Raw genomic sequence first — 23,867 nt, forward strand, 5'->3', positions numbered from 1 at the left:
TTTTAACCATTTTATTGGAATCCTTGATTCTTCATCAATTTCAGGCATGGATGATAATTGAAAATCTACTGTTAAATAATAATAATAATAATGTTTTAGATTTTGGCACAAAGCCAGCAATTTTGAGGGTTGGGGCAATTCAGTTACCTTGATCATAATATTTGGCTGGTACTTTTATTGTATTGGCCCTGAAAGAATGAAAACTTTGTTAGCCTTAATGGAATTTGAGCTCAGAATCCAAGTAAGTATTTTGCCCAGAATACTAATGTTTCTGCCAGCTCACTGTCTTAGATAATCATCATCATCATCATTTAATGTCCACCTTCCATGCTGGCATAGATGGGTCAGTTTGACAGGAGCTGGCCAGACAGAAGCCTGCACCAGACTTTTGTGAATGTCTTGGCAGAATTTTTACAGCTGGATGCCTTTCCTAACACTGACCACCCAGCAGAATGGCCTTAGTGCTTTTTACATGGCACAAGCACAGGCGAGGTCAGTTTTGGTAAGGTTTTTACAGCTGGGTGCCCTTCCAAATGCCAACCACTTTACAATGTAGACTGGATGCTTTTTACACTGTAAAGTTGTTGATTGGCATTTAGTAATAATTAGCAGAGATACCTGGCCTTGCGTGGGATTGAAATGGCATAGTTTAAAAAAAATTTTTTTTACTTGTTTCAGTCATGTGATTGTGGTCATGTTGAAGCACCACCTTTGGTCGAGAAAATCGACTACAGGATTTATACTTTGTAAGCCTAGTACTTATTCTATCAGTGTCTTTGGTCAAACCGCTAAGTTATGGGAACGTAAACACAGCAACATCAGTTGTCAAGCAATGGTGAGGATACAAACACAACACATACACACACAAATATACACATATATACAACAGTCTTCTTTCAGCTTGTGTGTACGAAATCCACTCATGGCTTTGGTCAGCCTGAGGATATAATATATATATCTCCATATATATATATATATATATATATATAGGAAAAAAAGCAACAAGAATAGATCAATGTTGCTTTTTTTCCTATTTGTAATCACCCCACTTTGTAGTATCGTTAACACCATATAGATTTCCGGTGCATCCAAGTTAAGTACCATATTCATGTGAATTCATTAGAACTCACTTGAATCTCAATTGCTTAAACCGAATATATATATATATATATATTTATATATGAGGATAATATCGATATTTAAGTGTCGAAATTATCAAGTGGCCAGCATGAAAGAAATACCTTACAAAGGTAAAAAAATTTTTAACAATTAAAAATGAGGGTGTCTAAAAGACATAAATTTATATAATTCGTTATTATATTCACTGCGGTGCTTATTTTAACCATATCGTACTTATGCGGTGATTTGGCGGGCGATTCAAACAGGCTGTGTCCATACGTGCATATGTATGTATGTACGACGCTCGTATATGTAAGTATATCGTTTGCTGTGCATATATATATCTGTATTTATGTACCCTTGATATATTCAATTGATGACGGTAAAGCTTATCTAAAGCAGAACCAGAAATCCTTGGATCTTGAATTATTCAATAATTTTTGCTTGTATGTTTTGTCCCTCCGCTTTACCTCATGGTGCGATATGAACATTTAACGTGGTACTATAGTCAGTGTTTCAACTGCTATTTCGGCATGTTGGTGTCTTTTAGACACCCTCATTTTTAATTATATATATATATATATATATACGAGCAAAATGTCCCCTGTCCAATGGATTGTGCTGAGTTGTCAAACATTTAAATCAAATTTTCTCAAAACAACCTGCCCAACTGTCCCATAGGCCTCCCCTTTGAGAAACACTGATTTCACCTAAATTTGAGACACCAGCAAACGAAGAAATAAAGATAGACTGTTTTTCTTCCAAGGAAAATAATTTTACAAAAGCATGTTCTTACGGCTTTATCAATCGTATTCTCACCTGGAATCGATTTTTGTAATTTTTTCAAAACTTACACACACCCTGATACCGTCAGTATCTACATATCAAATTTGAGTGCAATCGGATGGAGGATGCCTGAGATCCTAGAAGACACACACACAGACAGACAAAACGATTTTATATAATACACACACACACATGTATATATATATATATATATATATATATATATATATATATATATATATATATATATATACGTGACCGATGCCAGTGCCGCCTTGACTGACTTCCAAGTCAGTGGTACATAAAAAGCACTAACCGATCGTGGCCGTTGTCAGCCACCCCTGGCACCTGTGCCAGTGGCACGTAAAAAGCACCCACTACACTCACGGAGTGGTTCGCATTAGGAAGGACATCCAGCTGTAGAAACACTGCCAGATCAGACTGGAGCCTGGTGCAGCCTCCTGGCTTCCCAGACCCCGGTCGAACTGTCCAACCCATGCTAGCTTGGAAAGCGGACGTCAAACGATGATGATGATGGTATATACATATATGCATATATATGTATATATATATATATATATGCATATGCATGAGCAATAATATATCTCTGAGTGATGTATAAACAGTAACTGCTTGACATCGTGAAGTATGTTTCACATCACCAACCGGTGGTTGTCACATACTGCAAATACTGAGAGGGCACAGAAAGTGTGTCAATAGCCAGCTGGAGGAGGTGTCCTCCTAGGGCTACAAGCTAAAATAGCATCAACCCTTAAGGGTTAGCCACATTTAAGTGGCAAATATACTTCACCAGATATATATATAGATACGACACACACACACACACACATATATATATATACACACACACACACACACGTGTGTGTGTTCCTTCAAATAATAATTATTATATATATATATATATATATATATATACTTAGTTCAATTTGAAAACTCCACCAGAATGGATGAAAGCGCTAATATATGATATATGATATAAGTTATATGATGTATAAAAACATGTAATATACAAATAAATATCTGTAAATATAAAACAATCCGAATTTCTGAGTACCTCATTTCTTCTAATATAAAATACCTGTACATCATCTCCAAACCTTCTAATATATATATATATATATACACATACATACATATATATATATATATATATATAATATATATATATATATACATACAGACACACACACATATATATCATCATCGTCATCATTTAATGTCCGTTTTCCATGCTGGCATGGGTTGGACGGTTTGCTGGGGTTTGGAGAGCCAGCAGCTGCATCAGGCTCCAATCTGATCTGGCAATGTTTCTACAGCTGGATGCTCTTCCTAACGACAACCACTCTGAGAGTGTAGTGGGTACTTTTTACATGCCACTGGCATGGGAGCCAGTCAGGCGGGCCTGGCATTGATCATATTCGGATGGTGCTTTCTATGTACCACCGACACAAGAGCCAGTCAGAGGGTACTGGCATTAGCAAACGATCAGTTGGTGCTTTTTACACATACCACCGGCATGAGAGCAAATCAGGTGAACTTGGCATTGACCACATTCGGATGGTGCTTTTTATGTGCCACTGGCACAGGAGCCAGTCAGTGGGCACTGGCCACAGCTACACTATTGGTTCATAGCTGTGGCCAGTGCCCCATATATATACATATATGTATATCCAACCCATGCTAGCATGGAGAATGGATGTTAAACGATGATGATGATGATGTATATGCACATATGTATATATACACATATATATGTACACATATACACACTACACTCATGGAGTGGTTGATGTTAGAAAGGGCATCCAGGTGTAGAAACACTATCAGATCAGACTGGAGCCTGCTGCAGCCTCCTGGCTTCCCAGACCCCAGTCGGACCGTTCAACCCATGCCAGCATAGAAAACAAACGCTAAACGATGATGATGAATGGGTATGATGCTCATGGGGCACTCTCATTAAAGTGTTTATTAAGTATTAATCTTGATAAACATGAGGGTTAATATAATATTTTATTGTCCTGCTCATGACATATCCTTGTAACCATATTGTATTTTAGGAAACAACATGAAACAATGGAAACCACTTCTACAGAAATTCAAAATGAATCTCAGCAAATGTTATTTCTTCTATGGATGTCAGTTTTGACTACAAAAGTTTAGTTGGTCCTTTTCTTTTTTCAACCCCTTAGTCTTATATTTATTGACAGCACAGGTGTGGCCCTGTGGTTGAGAAGCCTTGCTTCCCCTCCATGTGCTCCCAAGTTTAGTCCCACTGAGTGGCACTTTGGGCGTCTTCTACTCTAAACTGGGACCAGCCAAAGCTTTGTGAGTGAATTTGGTAGATGGAAACTGAAAGAAGCCTGTTGTATATTTGTGTGTGTGTATACACACACACAGACATATACATACATATACATACACACACACACACACACACACACACACACACACACACACACACACACAGACATGTGTATTGTGTTTGTCTCCTGCCAGCACTTGGAAACCAATGTTGGTGTATTTACCTTTGTGTAGCTGATCAATTTGACATCAAAACACTGCTTGGACAAGTACCTGGCTCCAAAATAAGTACAAGAGTCAATGTGTTTGACTAAAACCCATTAAGCCTGTGCTCCAGCATGGCCACTGTCCAAAAAAAAAAAAAAGTGGGTGGGACAAGTCAAAAGATAAGAGACAGACGATATCTTTACCGAAAGTTTTCAAAACCTAATTTCCCTGTTATTTCCCTGTCCCCGTCTCTCTTTTTCTCTTTTTCTCCTCTGAAAACACAGACCAGTTTCAATCCTCCCAATTGAAACCTGGGGAAAAGTCAAGAGGAGGGTTTATCTCCAAATTGCAGCTCAAACCTGCAACAACTGGTTCTGTCACCTCTTGTCGGCTTTTTACGAAATTGTTTTCATTTAAACTTTGAATTTAATACAAAGACATTTTAACTGATTCTAAGGTGAACTCGACCACTTATTTTTGTATTTCATAACAGTTTCCTGAAAGGAAATTTCACATATAAATGGTTAACCTAGTTTTGTCCTCTACCACCACCACCACCATCTCTACTACTACTACCACCACCTCTAATACTACTACCCCCTCTACTACTATTACCACCACCACCTCTACTACTACTATCACCACCACCTCTACTACTACCACCACCACCACCACCTCTACTACTACTATCACCACCACCTCTACTACTACTACCACCACCTCTACTATCACCACTGCTACTAGTACTTCCTCCACCACCACCTCTACTACTGTTACTACCACTACTACTACTACTACCACCACTACCACCTCTACTACTATTATCACCACCACCTCTACTACTACTACTATTATCACCACCACAGTTATCACTGTCACCACTGCTACTAGCACTTCCACCACCACCACCACCACCACCTCTGCCACTACTATTCCCACCACCACCACCACCACCACACCTACTACTACTACTACTACTGCTGCTGTAAGCCCTTTACCATTGATTGCACTCAGTGTTTTAGCCATAACAAATGAGTATTTTTTCATTTTGTTTTTGTTTTTTTGTCAATGATGACATCATAGGAGGAGGAGGAGGAGGAGGCTTTGTTTAGCCTGAATTATCCACATCAGATAGATTTCATTTCGCTGATTAAATTGCTGATGACATTCAACGAGGAGGAGCACCGCCACCACGGCTGTTTGCATGCTGTTGCGAAGACTGTAACAACTTTGGTATGTCTAAACTGGCAGACAGGCAGGCACGGGCTTGAAACTTGTTTGGGACTTTGAAGTTTTTGTATGTACACAAGAATCCCCTCTTCGTGGGGGTTCAAACAGCAGCAGCAGCAGCGACAGCAGTAATTCTGTGGATTGTTTGAGAAATGCCTCAATGAACAATGACTTGGGCAAGATAAAGGGAAAGTTGTACGGATCATATCTAGGGAGAAATCAATAACAAGAGATCAATAGATCTCATTTCAAGATATGAACTAGTCTCTTGCTTGTGTATATGATTAGTGATGACTAAAGAGTAAAGTCCTCTAAAAAAAAAAATTGGATTTAAGTATATTTATTTTTCATCCTAAAATATAATTAATTACTCCACTTAAATAAATCACAATAGCACAACATCTACAAATGAATTGATATTGGGATTTCTCCTTTACCTTGTTATCTATTGTCATTAATTTAACAAGGCTTACTAATAACGTGTGTGTATCTATCCTTCCTACCCTTTGGTGTGATAAACAGTCAGTGCTTTCATCATCATCATCATCCACTTTGCTATGCTGGCATGGGTCACATGGAATTCATTGAAGCAGATTTTCTCCTGCCAGATGCCCTTCCTGTTGCCAACCTTCACCTGTTTTGAAGCAAGGTAGTATTTCTCCATGGCCAAACATGTCTTCACTGAAGATCTGAAATGAAGTACACTGCCTGTATGACAGTGACACTCATTTACGACTATCAGATGATGTCAAGGAGCCACAAACTCCCACTCACCCAGCTTCTCTCTCACATAGGCTGCTTCCACTTTCCATCTATCAAATCCATTCAAGACTTTGGTTACCCTGAGGCTATTGTAGAGGTCACTTGCCCAAAATGTTACACAGTAGGATTGAAACTGAAACCATGTGGTTGGCAAGTTTTAACCACACTGCAACCACACAGCCAGATCCCTTGAGTTTTTGTGCTCAGAATATCATCAACTCTTTGGACCGTTTACCCCAAATTCTGCTGTGTATTCTTAACAGCCAAACAAACTGAAATAAAAGGTCTAGTATATTTGAATTCATGACCTTTGAGCAGATAGCTCTATACCTTATTCATTGGAGCAAACAGTGTGTAGGGGCTATACCTATCTCTAACCATCTGTCACTCTCCTCTCACAACCCTTGCCTCACGACCCTTTCTATTCTCTCTTATACTTCCCATCTTTATATCTTGAGAATAAACTCCGACACGTCATGACCCCATCATTGCCTTCTTTCCAGCTAATCCCATCTACCCTTATATGATGCAGGGTAGCTGCATATCTCCTCAGTAGCAAGACAGCTCTACTTGTCCCTGTCATAATTTAATCTCTTAACATCTGGCATGAAACCAACCTCCTCTCTACTGCAACCCCAATCTATCAAGGAATCTTTTTTTTGTATGTCTTGTGAGTTAATCAGCAAGCTCACTGGTGCTGGTACCACAGGAAAAATGTAAAAAAAAACCCACCCAGTGCACTTTGTAAAGTGTTTGGTGTTAGGAAGTGTACCTGGCCCCATAGAAACTATGCTGAAGCAGGTGTGGGGGCTTGATACAATTCTTTGAGCCTTTGGGTCTGCTCAAACCACCCAAGCCATGCTCGCAGAAAAGATGGACGTCAAATGATGGTCATCGTGTATATGAATGTGCACACACACACTCACACACACACATGAGAGAGAGAAGGAAAAAGAAGTAATGTTTGTTGCCATTTCAACATGGCTGTTCCATATGAACTGATGTTATTACCATTTTTAACCCCTAAAAATGGTAGCCACATCGTTTTGTACAGAACAACCAGATTGGAATGGCAACAAACATTACTTCTCATAATAGTTACTACCTTCATCTCTTAGATTTTCTAACGAGCTACTTTGCTCGTTACACACACACACACACACACACACCACAAACATATGCATATACATGTGTGTGTGTGTGTGTATAAATGTTTAATTGGCAACTGAATATTCAGCTTAATAATTAACATTATGAAAAAAAAAAAGGCAAGCAATTAATTAATGATAGTCAATGTAACTGGTGTTTGTATTTGTCATTGTTTTAATGAGGGGAATTTCATTTTGATTTTAATGAGTTCAAAATTACAGTTTTTCTTTGCTGTTTTTTATTTCCTCAATATCATCATCATCATCATTATTTAATGTCCATCTTTCATGCCGATATGGGTTCAGACCGTTTGACTGCATCATACTGCAGTGTCTGCTTTGCTGAATGACCTTAAATATTTATGTACATCAATTAGTCCCAGTTATCTCTTGTGCTAATAACACTACAGACCCAGTGAACCAAGTGTGACTTAGGAGTGATTGTTGCAACAGGTTTTGTGAAACTACTTTACAGTTGTTTTTTCTTCTTTATATGTTACACTTTATAAATATATTGTTACATGATTCCACAGATTTCACAATTGAATTTAGTCTATTCAACCTGTCAGCTTATATTGTATTAAATAAAATGTGTTTCCAAGAACTCACTCTAGATGACAAGTATCTCAGCAATTTCATTAGTGTTATTTCCCTTGTATATTAGCATCATTTCTAGATGTATAACCAACTAAACTTAGATAAATCAGCAACATTCCTGGAAAATGTCAATACAAATGGAAATTGTAGTAGTGATACCTGTCCTGGTGGCACGTAAAATGCACCATCCGTATGTGGTCGATGCCAGCGCCGCCTTGACTGGCCTCCGTGCCGGTGGCACATAAATAGCACCAACTGATCATGGCCGTTGCCAGCCTCGCCTGGCACCTGTACCGATGGTACATAAACAGCACCTACTACACTCACGAAGTGGTTGGCGTTAGGAAGGGCATCCAGCTGTAGAAACATTGCCAGATCAGACTGGAGCCTGGTGCAGCCTCCTCGCTTCCCAGACCCCGGTCGAACCGTCCAACCCATGCTAGCATGGAAAACGGACGTTAAACGATGATGATGATGATTTCCTTTTCCATAGACTCCAACTTGGATGGAGAACTTTGTCCCCTGGTTTAATCACACTCTCTGGCCATTGGATTCTTTTAGTGAAGTCTTGTCTGTTGCTAGTATTTGGTCCAGGTTTTGTCTAGGGAGGATAAATTCCTTCCATCAGTCTCAGAATCTGGTTAAATTTTTCCTCATCATCTTATTATTCTGACTTGGTTCAGTTTTCTGCAAGGATTGAATTCTTTAGTTTAACTGTGTATCTTCTATTACAGCCAATCTTTTATTTAGAGAGAATCAAAGGCAATCATCTTTTCCCTACCATTACCTTCAACCACTTTGTACTTGCTGGATGCCCTTTACAAGAAAGAAGTCATTATGTGGCTCAACTTGTTAGAAATAGTAGCCAGTTTTCCCACATCATGCTCTATTGTCTTAAAAATGAAGAAATTCATTGGATATTTTATTATTCCATTATCAACTTCAGCCAGAAATTGTGACCATGCTGGGGCACCACTATTGGCTAAATAATATTTGACAAAAAAAAAAATGAAAAGAGGAACAAGACAGAATGATCATGGCTGGAATGTCTTTGAGAATGAGTATGCTACCTTAAGGCCAATTTGAGGGTAACAATCACTTATGGAAATTATTTAGATTCCAAAAAGCTAGGGTAACATTTCATGGGAGCCTGTTTGTATTATCAAGTATTAACTAATTGACATAAGCAGATAATTAATGTGAAAACTTGGGTTTGATTTTCCAGTTTGAATCAAATAATTTCTCTGCAAGAATTCCACTGCAACAACGTTGAGAAATGGAGGATGGGTAAAGAGTCTAAAGCCGGATGGATAGAGAGATAAGATAGACAGGGAGACAGACAGATAAGCCCTAGATGTAAAATGGCCATTGAGCATCATCCTGGCCAATTGAGCAAAGCAGGCATTATTTCTTGACACTCTTCAAATCCCTTTTGTAGGTCAACAACCACAAGATAAGATACTTGTATGCAAGAGACATCACTGATGCTTATCTCACCAGAAATAACACATCTGCATCCTGTGTTCCGCTTCTAATTTAAACTTTATCCTATTCAGATCAACTTTTCTACTATTTACATTTCCACTTTTTCCATTAATTCTTTGATTAAATCCTTTGGTTTGAGGCCCCTAAAGTGACTTCTTCTTCATCACCACTGGTGTTGTTGCATCTTGAAATACTCATTGCTGGCCCCCATTCCTCATACTTTCAGTATTTCACAAACTCCCTCTCAAAGTCTTGCAACTCTTTTATTTCGTACCTTAACACCCATGGTTGACTAGATCATTTATTTCTTTATCTAGCAGCCAAGTTCTTCACATTTCATTGATACCTTGTTTCTGAACAACCTCTTGTACCGATACTAACCCCACAGAACCCATTCTCCTGAAATCCACTGCCTTTGTTTCAATAAATTTTGAAAATAATGAAGAATTTACTAAAATAATTTTATTATTATTAATCTGGTGTTTGGAACCTAAATCAACCTGAAATTTTCAAGGGAGGTTTTTCATTCAAATCACTTTAAACCAGGCAAGTTTGTGTCAAAGAATGAAGGGCAGCCTTAGGTGGGTCAGTATTAAAAGAGTTGATCTTTCTGTTTGGGAAGGAAATCAAAAACATTATCACCCCCCCCCCCATTCTTCCTGATGTTTTCAATTGTCTTGATGATGATGATGATTTACAGACTGCTTCTTGCAGCTAGAATGACTTCTACCATAAATCTACTCAGGCGTCACCTGAAACTAAGCAGCAACAGCTGCTCTTTTCATAATTTTATTGCTGGGTTTTTGGGTTTTTTTTTCATGCCTTCAGGTAATCTATAAAGATTTTTAGAAAATCTGGAGATTTCTGTAATTTTTGAGCAGACAGGAATTTGATTGGCATCATAAGTGTTGATTAATTAACCATAGCCTTAATGTCAGCTATGTGAAATGAAGCATTCAAAACAGTGATTGCAGTAAAGTTTAAACTTGTGGTCATGTTTTCCATAAATTAGGGACTGTGGCCTCTTAATCTGGGAGTTGTTTCTTTTGCCTTTGACTAGAATTATATTTCTTTTATTTGTAGTTTTTTGGAGGTGGTAGTCATCATCATCATGATCATCCTTTAACGTCCGTTCTCCATGCTAGCATGGGTTGGATGAATGACTGAGGGCTGGCGAACCAGATGGCTGCACCAGGCTTCAATCTTGATCTGGCAGAGTTTCTACAGCTGGATGCCCTTCCCAATGCCAACCACTCCGAGAGTGTAGTGGGTGCTTTTATGTGCCACCGGCACGGGGCCAGTCAGGCGGTACTGGCAACGACCTCGCTCGAATCTTTTACACATGCCACTGGCACAGGTGCCAGTAAGGCAATGCTTGTAACAATCACACTCGAATGGTGCCTTTTATGTGCCACTGGCACGGAGGTCAGATAGCCACTCTGGCAACGATCATGCTTGGATGGTGCACTTAATACCCTACTAGCACAGGGCTCAAGTGCCAGTAAGGTGACACTGGTAACGATCATGCTCGAATGGTGCCGCTCTGTCAATGATGACACTTGTATGGTGCTCTTTGCACCCCGCTAGCACAGATGCCAGTCATGCATTGTAACCATGTATCTCTGCACCCACCATTTGTTGGTGACTCCCTACAACTCCTGGCAGATGACACTTTTGTCCTCTTCAGGTGAAAACCCTCCAACCCATGAGTCTGTTTGGGTATTTATTGCTGGTGAGGTTTTTACGAGGTCTGAGTGCAAATCCTACCTCAACCTCTTTTATTTGCCTTTTTATGACAGGCAGAGGGAACCATTGGGTCCATTCTTTGACAGGCCCATCCCCACACAGCATTAGAGCAATGTGAAATGAAGTGTTTTGCTCAAGAACACAACATGCTGCCCACCCCGGGATTCAAACCCATGATCTCGCAATCAGGAGTACCACATCCCAACCACTAGGCCATGTGTCTTTCTTATCAACAGAAAATAAAGTTTAAAAGACTGTCCTAGCTAAGAGCAGAATAAGCTTTGTGGCGTGTTTAACACCTTGCCTCTTATGACTGCAAGTCATGTCCTAACCTTATGACTAAGCTTAAATAGATTTTGATCACTCAACCAAAAACATTATCAATATGCATACCTTTCTTTTTTTTGTTGTTATTTTGAAACTTTATAATGTGAGAAAAAGTCTAACATAGCCAACACCTTGTCTTTATACTACAACTGCTTTGATTTTTGGATTTAAAAAAGAAAATGAAGTCATAACAAATGCTTTAAGTAGTAGGGTTTGATTTGCTTATAAAAGCAGATAATATATTCAAATGCACACACAGATACACATTCATATATACACACACACAGCAACAAGACACATTTGTACAATACACGGTTGGTCATGAAACCTTTGTACCTCATAAGCTGGATCATAAGACATTTGTACCTCACAGGACTGATCCCTTTTTCTTTCATCTCATTTTCATTCCGTTGTCCCTTCATATCATCATTATATATCCAGAGGAGCATCCATGCCTAATTTCTGTCCAGTCTTTCTACATTTGCTACATTATCCTCTACATGCAATATCCATGTTTTATTACCATGTAGCTTAACACTTTGTGCATGTCATTAAACCATTTACCCTTCTCTGAGAGAGAACCCTTTTTGGTACCAACACAGGTAATATCACCCAAAATGTTTTCTCCCTTGTTCCTAGGCACTGGCATGGCTGTGTGATTAAGAAGTTTGCTTCCCCATCACATGGTTTTGGGTTCAGTCCCACTGCATGGTATCTTGGGAAAATGTCTTCTGCCATAGCAAAGGGCTGATCAAAAGCTTTTGAGTGCATTTGGTAGACAGAAACTGAAAGAAATGTGTGTTTCCTTGCTTTGATATCACACAATAGTTGTAAACAAGCAAAAACTATCATCCAAGCAGTGTCCTTCATTTGCAAATTTCCATGGAAACCTGTAGCCAGGAGGACATATTACTTGGCTTGGCAGCAGCATTTTCTCTCCTCTCATCACCTTTATGATAATAATAATCCTTTCTACTATAAGCTCAAAGCATGAAATTTTGAGGATAGGGACAAGTCAATTACATTGATCCTAGTATATAACTGGTATTTCATCGAGCCCCCCCCCAAAATGATGAAAGGCAAAGTTGACCTCACTGGATTTTAAAGTCAGGATGTAAAGATGGCTGAAATGCCACTAAGCATTTTGTCCGGTGTGCTAACGATTTCGTTAGCTCACCACCTTAATTAATAATAATAATAATAATAATGATGATGATGACAATTTGTGATTTTTAATAATAGGCCTAAATTAGAAACACTATTCTTGTTCTTTATGTAATGAGTTCAAATTTCAATGTGGTTGCCTTTGCCTTTCGTCCTTCCAGAGTCAGCGAAATGAAATGCCAGTCAAGTCCTGGGATAAATGGTATCAACTAACTCTTTGCCCCCCCCCCTCTCAAAATGTTTGGCCTTTTACCTGAATGGTAAAAAGAGAAGCTCTTTTTACCATTATTGTCTTGTTAAGCTTAGAAATTATTTTGTGTAAGAATTTGTTCTTACATTTATTTTCCTACTTTTCTAAGGATAGACTATTTGTTGGAGCTGTTTCACAATTGGATGCCCTTATACCCTTTCTCCTGCCCCTCACTCAAACTGTGAAGTAGGAATGAAAATTAGACTCCAGCCAGGAAACCAGGGGTGGCAGGGTTTTTTTTTTCTGTTCTTAGAAATAACACAATAGCTGTAACTAGATTGAACTTGTGATCTTGTAGTCCCTAGTTGCCCCTGGCACATTAACCTAGATTGAACTTGTGATCTTGTGGCCCCTGGTAGCCCCTGGCACATTCACCTCACAGCCATTGTACTTCAGAGTATGAGCGTGTGTCTTGCTCTCTAATTCTTTAAAATGGTCAACTTGCGACATTTCCATTGATAATGCATCCTTTCTGAAAATTAGTCTTCCCTGACCCTTTTAATATGACCCTGACACAGTGGAGAGACGAAACCTTCTTGTGGAATTTTGCCAACAATTTTGGCTTTTTTTCTCTTGAATGGTGGCCATGCAAGGGCATGGGCACATGTTTTTTGGACTAAAATTTTGTCAAAAATCAATTTTTGACCTCTAAATTGTCTTCAAGAGTTGAGGAGATATTTTGATATTGTGACACCTGGTTGAAGTCCATAATTTGGCAGATTAAAGGGAAATTGAACTGCCAAATATACTTAGATTTCACATTGATGAAACCTGTTAAGCTGATCACTAGATTAACCCCAAAGTATACCTTCCTTTCTAATAGGGGTATAATTTCTTGTTTGTGATCTAATCACATAAACAGGGCCCATACAGGGAGGCAGAAGATGACAAACTCTCATGTCTACATCATTCTTTGTCAGTGAAAGAAACTTTAGTAATGGATCTCTTTAGTAATTTTGGAAGAAGAATGTTGCTTGTAGACATTTGTAACCTTAATTTTTACTAAACAAATACCCAAAAGGATACCATTAGACTGCAAATAGAATGTTGAAATGGAATGCTTATTGTAATTTTTGCACAATAAGACTTCTGAAACAAAATTGGGTTCATGTTCTGTTAGCACTTATGCATATGATGATGGTTGCTCACTTAATATTGGTAAAATAAACTCAGGCAGAAATTGAGTTGGTTTCCCATGTTAAAGATACCATGCACAGGATATAAGAAATTGATCTGCACCTTTATTATTAGACTGATCTAATCAAGGATTTAATTTTGAATGAGTCTGATATCTTTTTCATCATAACTTGATGAAAAAAATTGTTATGCTCATGTTTAAAGGTTTGCTGGAAATATCCTTTTAGTTCAGTGTGAGGGCCTTCTGCTGCTGTGTTGTACATAGTAAATTAAATTTAAAGAATGAAAGAAGCTTATCAAAGTTCAAGTTTTTTGGCATTCAGTCTGCCATTATTCAGAGAACTCTTAGTGCCAAAGATCACATCAATGTTAAACATTACCGAAGTATCTGTATTGGTCTTTATCTAATCCTTTGAACAGACCCGAATCAGATCAGCTCTCCACCAGCCACGCGCAAGTTATGAAGTGACTTGTAGGGAACAGACTCTACAATGGTTCAGGAATTTCAGAATAAGAGGACATTGCACAAAATATTAGTCCTTTAGACAGGTGGAGGAAGGACCTTTGAAAGAAATGGATGCCTTAACCCTTCTGTTACCATATTTCTGTTGAGGTACTCTGTGTTTCTTTCAATTAATTTTTGATATAACAAAGAATTTAGTCAAATAACTTAGTTATCATTAAGCTAGTGTTAGGAACATAAATTGCAACTATGGTTTGGTGGAAGATTTTAATTCAAAACTTATGAAAACAAGACATTTGTACTACAGAGCCAGAGGCAGTTTCAGCTGGGTTGGTATCAAAAGGGTTAAGGGTTTTTATTAAACCAAAATCTGAAAACTAAATACGAGTTGTAAACTTTTGAATTACCTAGTACTTATTGTTAAATAAATTCTTCCAGATTCTTTTGTAAAATATGGATTATCTATGACAAACATTTTGTCTTGTAAAATCCTTCGTATTGACTTCCTTATTTTGTCTTGTTATGATATTTGTATCCCTTGCTCTATTGTACCCTGAATGTAACCTTAAAAATCTCTTTGAAGGACATTGTTGATATAATCAGCATCAAAAATTCTGAGTTGGATAAAAGTTGAAAGAAAACATAAAATATCAATTTTTTGTAGAAAGAGCAAAGGGTAAACATTTTGGAATCTGATAATTCAGCCTGTCTTGAATTTTCAAAATCAAAATAGCCTGACGATAATTTTGTTAGTTGGATTTCAAAGATGGAAACTGAAAGAAACCATCATCATCATCATCTAATGTCTGCCTTCCATGTTGGCATGGGTTGGATGGTTTGACAGGAGCTGGCAAACTGAAGAGCTGCAGATGTCTGTTTTGGCAAGGTTTCTGTGGCTGGATGTCCTTCCTAACACCAACCACTTTACAGAGCATACTGGGGGCTTTCTACGTGGCACCAACACAAGTGCTTTCTACATGCTGCAACCATGGGTACACATTATCATTCATATATAAGGTGCACGGCTCAATGGTTGGAGCATTGGGTGCACAATCATGAGATAGTGAGTTCGCTTCCTGCACCGGGTTGTGTGTTTCGTGTTCTTGAGCAAAACATTTTATTTCATGTTGCTCCAGTTCACTCACCTGTAGAAATAAGCTGCAATGTCACAGGTGCCAGGTTGTATTGGCCTTTGCCCATCCCTTGGGTAACACCAGTGGCATGGAGAGTGGAGGCTGGTATGCATGGCTGACTGCTGGTCTTCCATAAATAACATTCCCTGCACTTGCGCCTTGGAGGGGATCTTTCTAGGTGCAATCCCGTGGTTATTCATGATTGAAGGGGGTCTTTATACACACACACACACACATCTATACATGTGTGAGTGTTTGTGTTTCCAGTTGTAAATGAGTGTCACTGTCATACAAGCAGTTTCATTCATTTCCTCTCTTCTGTGAAAGCCTGTCTGGCCAAAGAAGATCTGCCTCAACTCAACTCTTTTCAATTCATACAAACATGGAAAAGTAGACGTTAAAATGTTGATGAAGTGACATGTGTAAACAGGCCTTACAGCCCGCTGCAGTCCTTTAACCCATCAGACCGTGTCAAACTTCCAACTCGGTGCCAGCATGGTGGATGGATGTTAATGATGATGATGATGACAATAGACTTGATAACCTTCAAGGAACACTCCAATATAACCATTTTGATTTGCATTCAATGTTTGATCTGATAATTCTGTTTTTTTTTTCATAGCATTTTCTGCTGCAGGACCCCACTTGACCCCCCCCCCCCCCGCTTTATTTGCTTATAATTATTTTAATCTCATATGTATTTTTAGTTTCAATGTTTTTAAAGAATTCTTTGAGGATTCTATATTTGTCTGTTATTTGATTGTGTGTGTGTTCAGGATGAAGGCTGTGGTGACACAGATGCTGGTTAGAAGATCCATGCTCATTTGATGAATAATTGACGTTGATAAACTATACACACACACACATATATATATACATATAAACATGGCAAGCATGTTGGCTTGCAGCCATCTGGCACAGGAAATAAGAATTCCAAAATTGAACATATGCCATTGAGAGACAAGATGATTATTGGTAAAGTTTAATATGTTTCACAAAAAAAGAAAAAAAAAATGTCAGCAAATGGCATTTAAAAATAATTATATGTGGTGTGTTGTGTGTGGTGTTAGTTTCAGCACTGATATCTCCACATTGGTTCATATTTGCTCAGAAATTACTTGATAATATTTTAAGGTTACTAGAATTTCCCCACCCCTTGTTCTCAAATGAATACAAGAATAAGATTAAAACTTGTTAAAAAGCTGAAACAATGCTAAATGAAATGCAAAAATGAAAAACGGAACAGTTAATGTTTTACTTTTGTATTTCTTTGATATTTTGGGGTTAGAACCACTTCATCAGGACACAGTGAGGGTGGAGTCTAGAGACAGTATAAAGCTGTTATCTTTACTCAGATGTGTGGGAGGCAGTAGAGAGATGTGTAGATGGGCGTTGTTATAGTAACCAGTCAGTTTCATGCGTCCTTGTCTGTTGTTTAATTAAGGTTTAAACTAATTAATTAGGATTCAAAGATTGACTGTGTTGCATTCTGTGGCTCTGATATGGTAAACCCCTGGGTCTGGCACTTTTGCTGGTGTTTAAGGATTCATATGTTTATTTACACATGTTCTTTGAAATGGATGTACAGTTTTCTGATGATGCTCCCAACATAAGAAGTATCACATTTACTGCAGACCACTTCATATACTACATAGGCCCTTGAGCAGATTTTTAAGTTATTGATGGGGCAGTTGTTTTGCTTTCAATTTTGAAAATAACAAAAAATTTAATAAAGGGAACTCATTCCTTTTTTGAAACATAAATTAGCAGGAAACTTTGAAGGCTTTTAATTTCGATCAATTTAAAACATGAAGTTAGTGTCCTAGAACCAGGAACAGTCTCAGGCAGGTTGATATCAAAAGGGTTAACGTTTCGCTTACACACCTGGCTGGACAAAGCAGCAACTACACACACATTCTAATCTTTAATCCATCGGACTGTTTGGTGATTTCTAAAACAATTAGAAATGGCTAAAAGGGAAGGTGTTTTAGAATTGATGTCAATGGTTTATCCCAACTTACGGTAATTGTCCAAACCATGTTAATCAATGTGTTTGCTGTAATTGGAAAGCCTCAGCTGTCATTGTCTGTAACTAAAAAATCTGTCTGCCAATGGTGTGTCATCATTGCCATTTTTAACATCCACTTCTCCATACTTGCATGGATTGAAGGGAATTTGGGGAAGCAGATTTTCAGTGACTGGATGCCCTTCCTGTCACCAACCCCCTCACCCGTTTTGAGGCAAGATGATATTTCACACCATAGCCAGACTTGTTTTCATAGAAGATTGGAAACAAATGACATTTCTTGTGTGACTGATGCTTATTTACACCTGTTTACTGATGCCAAGCCATGGAGAAAGGAACACACGTGGCTTCTTTTCATTTCTGTCTACCAAATCCATTCACAAGGCTTTGGTCAGCCTGGGGCTAGAGTAGGGGTCAAGGTGCCACACAATGGACTGAACTTAGCTCTACTGTCATCTCAACACAGGCATGGCTGTATGGTAAGAAATTTCCTTCCCAGCCAATTGGTTACGGGTTCAGTCCCATTGTGTGGTACTTTGGCAGGTCTTCAGCCAAAACCTCGTGAATGGGTGCAAACTGAAAGAATTCCTACTGTGTGTGTGTGTGAGAGAGAGAGAGAGAGAGAGAGAGAGAGTGAGAGACTCTCTCCTTACCTTGGCAGTGCGTGATAATTGTAAACAAGCATTACCATCATGCTAGCAGTGTTCTTAGTTTCCACTCTTCTATGTATATATACCTGGTGATGAAGTATTACCTTACCTGGAAACTGGCAAAGGTTGGCAACTGGAAGAGTGCCCAGCTGTAGAGAATTTGCTTCAATAAATTCCCTCGGAAAAGTGGAGGATGATGATGATAGCTATAAACAAAAATAAATTTTGAATTGGTAGAAACCGAGACAGGTGCCTTGCTGTAGAGGAGATACACAGTTGTCCCAGTCCACTTTGTAAAGTGGTTGGCATTTGGAAGGGCATCCGGCTGTAGAAACCATGCCAAAGCCGACACTGGAGCTTGGCACAGACCCCAGGCTTACCAGCTCCTGTTAAACCGTCCAACCCATACCAGCAAGCCAGATGGACATTAAATGAATTGATAATATTCTGGTGATTTATTTGTATTTAGTGTGAAAAACAATTGGTTTTAATCTCAAATTATTTTTTGTAAATGTTTTTGTTTTTATCTCTTCTCCACCCAAATGTTAAATATTTATTTATTCTCGTTCCTCTTCCATTCCATTTCTATTGAACAACTGCAAATGATTCAGGCATTTCCTTTTTTTGCCTTTTATTCCAAACATCCGTCGGAATGTTTTCATTTTGTACTCATTTTGGTTTTCTTGTATTTTTTCAAATATTTTCTTATTTAAAAAAACTATTTTGTTACTGACAGAAACAACTGCTGGCAAGTTCTTTTTAAGAAAAAAAAGCAATTCCCATGAGTGTTGAAAGCTTAGGGGGTTCTTAGCTTGCCCACCACCACCAACCTTGGCACCACCTTCTTTTAAGAACAACAATTGACAAAAAAAAGAAAGAAATCAAAGAACCCCTCAAAAACAGTTGGAATGCTGCTAACAGGAGTTTTCCTCAATATGTGGCACAATGAACAAAAATTTTTGCTATAAAATTGGTGATGAATCTGTCATTTTAAGTATGAAAATTTGATTGTCACTCAGTTGTAGGAGGTGGTTGTTGTTGCTGTTGTTGTTTGTTTTTTGTTTGTTTTTGCTCTATCTCCTCCTCCTCCTCCACCCCCCTCCTTTCTGCTGCTCCTTCCTTATTTCATTTATATTTAGCTATTTCTTTCCCTATCCACAGTGTCTGTCTGTCTGTCTCTCCTGCCTAAGCCTGACTCATTTCATCCCAAACAACATTTATTAATAAACTTGGAAGATTTCTGACTAAGTCACTGCAGGAGTTTCTTCTTCTTCTTCTTTCTTTCTTTCTATTCTAATTTTGAAGCAAAAACAATAAGTGGGGGTGGGGGTTGCTATGGTAACAAACTTCTAAAATTTATCCCACCTGATTTTTTATATTATATTTATGTCTATAAATCGAACTTTGATTTTATGTCAACTGACCAAAATTACTGTTTTGGGTTTTTTTTTATGCTAAAAATTTTTTACAATTGTTTTCCCCCTTCCCCATCTCACCCTTTATTCTACCCCTCTCCCTCTTCTCTCCCCTCTCATCTGTGAAATTATTTATCCTTTATTACTAATCAAAATAAATATCAAATGGAAATTGTAGTTGTGATACCTGTGCCGGTGGCACGTAAAAAGCACCATCCAAACGTAGCTGATGCCAGCGCCGCCTTGACTGGCTTCTGTGCCGGTGGCATGTAAAAAGCACCAACCGATCGTGGCCGCTGCTAGCCTCCCCTGGCACCTGTGCCGGTGGCACGTAAAAAGCACCCACTACACTCACGGAGTGGTTGGCGTTAGGAAGAGCATCCAGCTGTAGAAACACTGCCGGATCAGACTGGAGCCTGGTGCAGCCTTCTGGCTTCCCAGACCCTGGTCGAACCATCCAACCCATGCTAGCATGGAAAACAGACGTTAAATGATGATGAGGATTTAATGTGGTTGGGTTTTTTTTAGCGAAAGAAACCTATTGTTCACATGATAATGCTGAGGTGTTATTTTCAGGGTCCATTTTCTTCATCTCTTCGTAACAACATGTCCTATGTCTTGGGGTAATCTTTAACCCTTTTGTCGCTATATTTTCTATTGCCATTGTTTCAATTAATTTTGAAAATAATGAAGATTTCAATAAAATAGTTTTGTCCCTTATGAAGCTGGTATTTGGAACATTAACCAAGATGAAATTTTGGTGGAGGATCTTAGCTTGGATCCCTTTAATCCCTTTGTTACCATACAGCTGTTGACATCCACTGCCTTTGTTTCAAATTTGAAAATAACAAAGAACTTAGTGAAATAACTTTGTCATTATTAAGTTGGTGCTTAGAACATAAATTAACTTGATTAATTAATGGGAAGTTTTAATTTAGGTCACTTCACAACAGGGAGATTATATCATAGATGGTCTCAGAAGAGTTCATATCAAAAGGGTTAATAGAAGCAGTTTGGGGTGGGCGAGTTGGTGATGAAAGGGTTAATCAGATGGGTTTGAATCTTTACTTGAAGACAAGTCTTTTTTTTTTTACATCAAATTCTGATGGGTTTTAATTTAAATACAAACACTTTAAAACATGAAGTTTATATCCTAGAACAAGGGTTGTCTCAGGAGGTCTGGTATCAAAAGAGTTAATTCATCCTTGCTAGTAATGTTTCTTCTTTTTTTTAATGCTAAAACAACCATTCTCTCCCAATTTAATGTTGAAATTATTGGGAATTAGAAAAGTTTTAATCTTTAATATTGTATTTCGGTTGTCAAACATTGCAATCAGTCATTGTTTATTTTTGCTAAGATATTTTTGGGTTTTCTTTTTAAAAGCTAAAATAATTCTTGTGTTTTTCTGTCACCATTGTCTCTGGTTATTGGACAACTGGTGTTGTAGCCTAAAACATGGGTTTGGAGTATGGAATATATTGCGCTAGTGTGTGAGAGTAAGATGGAGACAATGACATTGGCATAGAGAGAGAAATAATTAACACTAACGAACCGTTTAGCATTCAGATTATCCTGTCCAATGTGATGCTTATTTATTTGTAGTTTTTTTAAGAATTAATCCTGCATTATCTCATAGCTTTTAGGTTTCAATGATGTGATTATTTATTTTTAGAATGACATTGTAGGGTAGGAGTGAGAGGCTGAATATGACCAATTCCAACATAAAACCAGCAGAATGTTTGGGCTGGTTAAATGCTAAAAGGGTTAAAGGAGTGAGAGAGAGAGAGAGAGAAAGAAAGATGGAGAGATGTGTGGATGCAAGGTCAGTAAGGAAACTCTTATTCCTTTCATTACCTTATTATTCTTTCATTGATACTATTTATAAATGGTGTTGGCAGGGAGGTGGAACGAAGATTATCAATTTCACTTTATCACCAAATTTGTTTACTACTTCTGTGTGTGTGTGTGTGTGTGTGCCTCCGCACATGCATGCTCAAATGTTCATGGGCATGGCACTCCTATATGGTGACAAACACAATAGATAAAAAAAGGTAAACATATGTTTACATTCCACCATGGAACCCAAACATTAAATTATGATGATGATGGTGGTGGAGGTGGTGATGCCCAATAATTGTATAAAAACTAGAGAAGAGACAGTATTTCTGTGAGCCAGAGTTTAGAGGGTATTTACAAATGTCTTCATGCCAATCACTGTGGGGCCTATGCTGTCGACAGGCTGAGCTTGCAGCACTGTCCCAGGGTTTGCTGTGAATTTTGCGTCTCTACTTTACATTGCACTAAATATTTTGTCTATAATTTCATCAGAAGTCAACACTGTGTTGATTAATTCCTCAACCTAAATCAAATGCATTATTTGTCCTCCAACCTTTTGTCTGTAGCATAATTACATTGGGGAACAGGATTGAAAGTTGTTGTCCACAGAGTAAAGCCGTTACGTTTAATTAAAGACGAGAAATTCAGAGATTACAGGTATTGATGTGGTGGTGTGGTAAGAAAGGCGGCAAGCTGGCAGAAATGTTAGCAAGCCGGGCGAAATGCTTAGCAGTATTTCATCTGCTGCTATGTTCTGAGTTCAAATTCCACCGAGGTCGACTTTGCCTTTCATCTTTTCGGAGTTGATTAAATAAGTACCAGTTACGCACTGGGGTTGATATAATCGACTTAATCTGTTTGTTTGTCCTCTCTGTGTTTAGCCCCTTGTGGGCAGTAAAGGAATAGGTGTGGTAAGGAAATTTACTTCCCAACCACAAGGCTTCCGGTTCACTCCAGCTGCTTGACACCTTAGGCAAATGTCTTCTGCTATAGCCTTGGGCCAATCAAAATCTTGTGAGTGGATTTGGGAGATGGAAACTGAAGAAAGCTCATCGTGTGTGTGTGTGTTTCCTTGTTTTGCCATTGTGTGATAGTCGTAAATGAGTGTCACTGTCATAGAAGCAGTGTCGTTCATTTCCAATATTCTGTGAGAAACATGTCTGGCCATAGGAAAACATTAGCTTGCTTGAAAACAAGTTAGGATTGGTGAGGGGAAGAGCATCCAGCCACAGCAAATCTGCCTCAATAAGCTCCTTCCGACCCTTGCAAGCGTAGAAAAGCAAATGTTAAAACGATGATGATGAAACTCAAAGACAAAAAAACGTCCGTCTATGATCTGGACATCTTTAGTAATCTTTCAAAAAGGCAATGTGGTAAAACAACAACTAGACATAATAAGGGCACAGGTCTATCATTGGTGCTGACATGGGGTGGGGGTTGCTTCCAGTAAACACACTCCAATTAAGGAATCCTCTCCGTGTTCTTAGTAAATAACAAGGAATGGTAGACTCAGAGCAGCAAAGCTTCCACCATTCCATATTTTCTCAATCATCTCTGCTTTTTCCTGTAGAGAATTCACTCATCTCCATCATTTGTTAGGATCAGGTGCCTTCATATTTTTTTCTGTCCTCTGGCCCCATGGTGATGAATTTCAAGTTTGAAAAGCCATATACAAAGTACACAGCCTTGCAGCACAGTCAGCAGTAAATGAGTGCATTGTGGGTAGTGAGTGGGCCACGTTATTGGGGTCCCAGCAGAATCTTTCAACTGTTTGCCAACCCTTGTTACCACAAACCAATAAGCGTAGCATTGGTTCACATTGGGGTGGACTGTGTTATCTGAGCAATTCCAACTGCGTTTTGTGGGTTGCTACCTCAACGGCTTCTTTATAGGATCCAGTGGCTAAAGACATCATCAGGAGGAACCGTGTCCAGTTTCGGCCCCTACTCCTCTACCATTTTCGACGTGCCCTCCCCTCCCTTTGGAGATGTATTCAGTTCTGGTGTTGAGTGCATTTCTTCTTTCCCCTTCTGTTGCCTGGTCTCTTCGATGCAGCATCAATG

The 23,867-nt window shown here is 38.6% G+C and overlaps 1 protein-coding gene across 2 annotated transcripts in view; it reads left to right on the plus strand.

Moving 5' to 3' along the window:
• LOC115209808 (glucose-induced degradation protein 8 homolog) overlaps positions 1–23,867 on the plus strand; it is an 82,233-nt gene that overhangs the window by 16,871 nt on the left and 41,495 nt on the right. Inside the window, exon 1 of one of the 2 annotated variants that reach the window (XM_036500849.1) lies at positions 21,768–21,790. The exons of the other annotated variant lie outside the window; for it this stretch is intronic. Coding sequence (XP_036356742.1) covers positions 21,784–21,790 — 7 coding nt within the window. The 5' untranslated portion in view covers positions 21,768–21,783. Of the gene's footprint in view, positions 1–21,767; positions 21,791–23,867 lie in introns of those variants that run through there. 2 annotated transcript variants of the gene reach the window in all.

Source organism: Octopus sinensis, linkage group LG3, assembly GCF_006345805.1.
Source record: "Octopus sinensis linkage group LG3, ASM634580v1, whole genome shotgun sequence".
NCBI classification, from domain to species: Eukaryota; Metazoa; Mollusca; class Cephalopoda; order Octopoda; family Octopodidae; genus Octopus; species Octopus sinensis.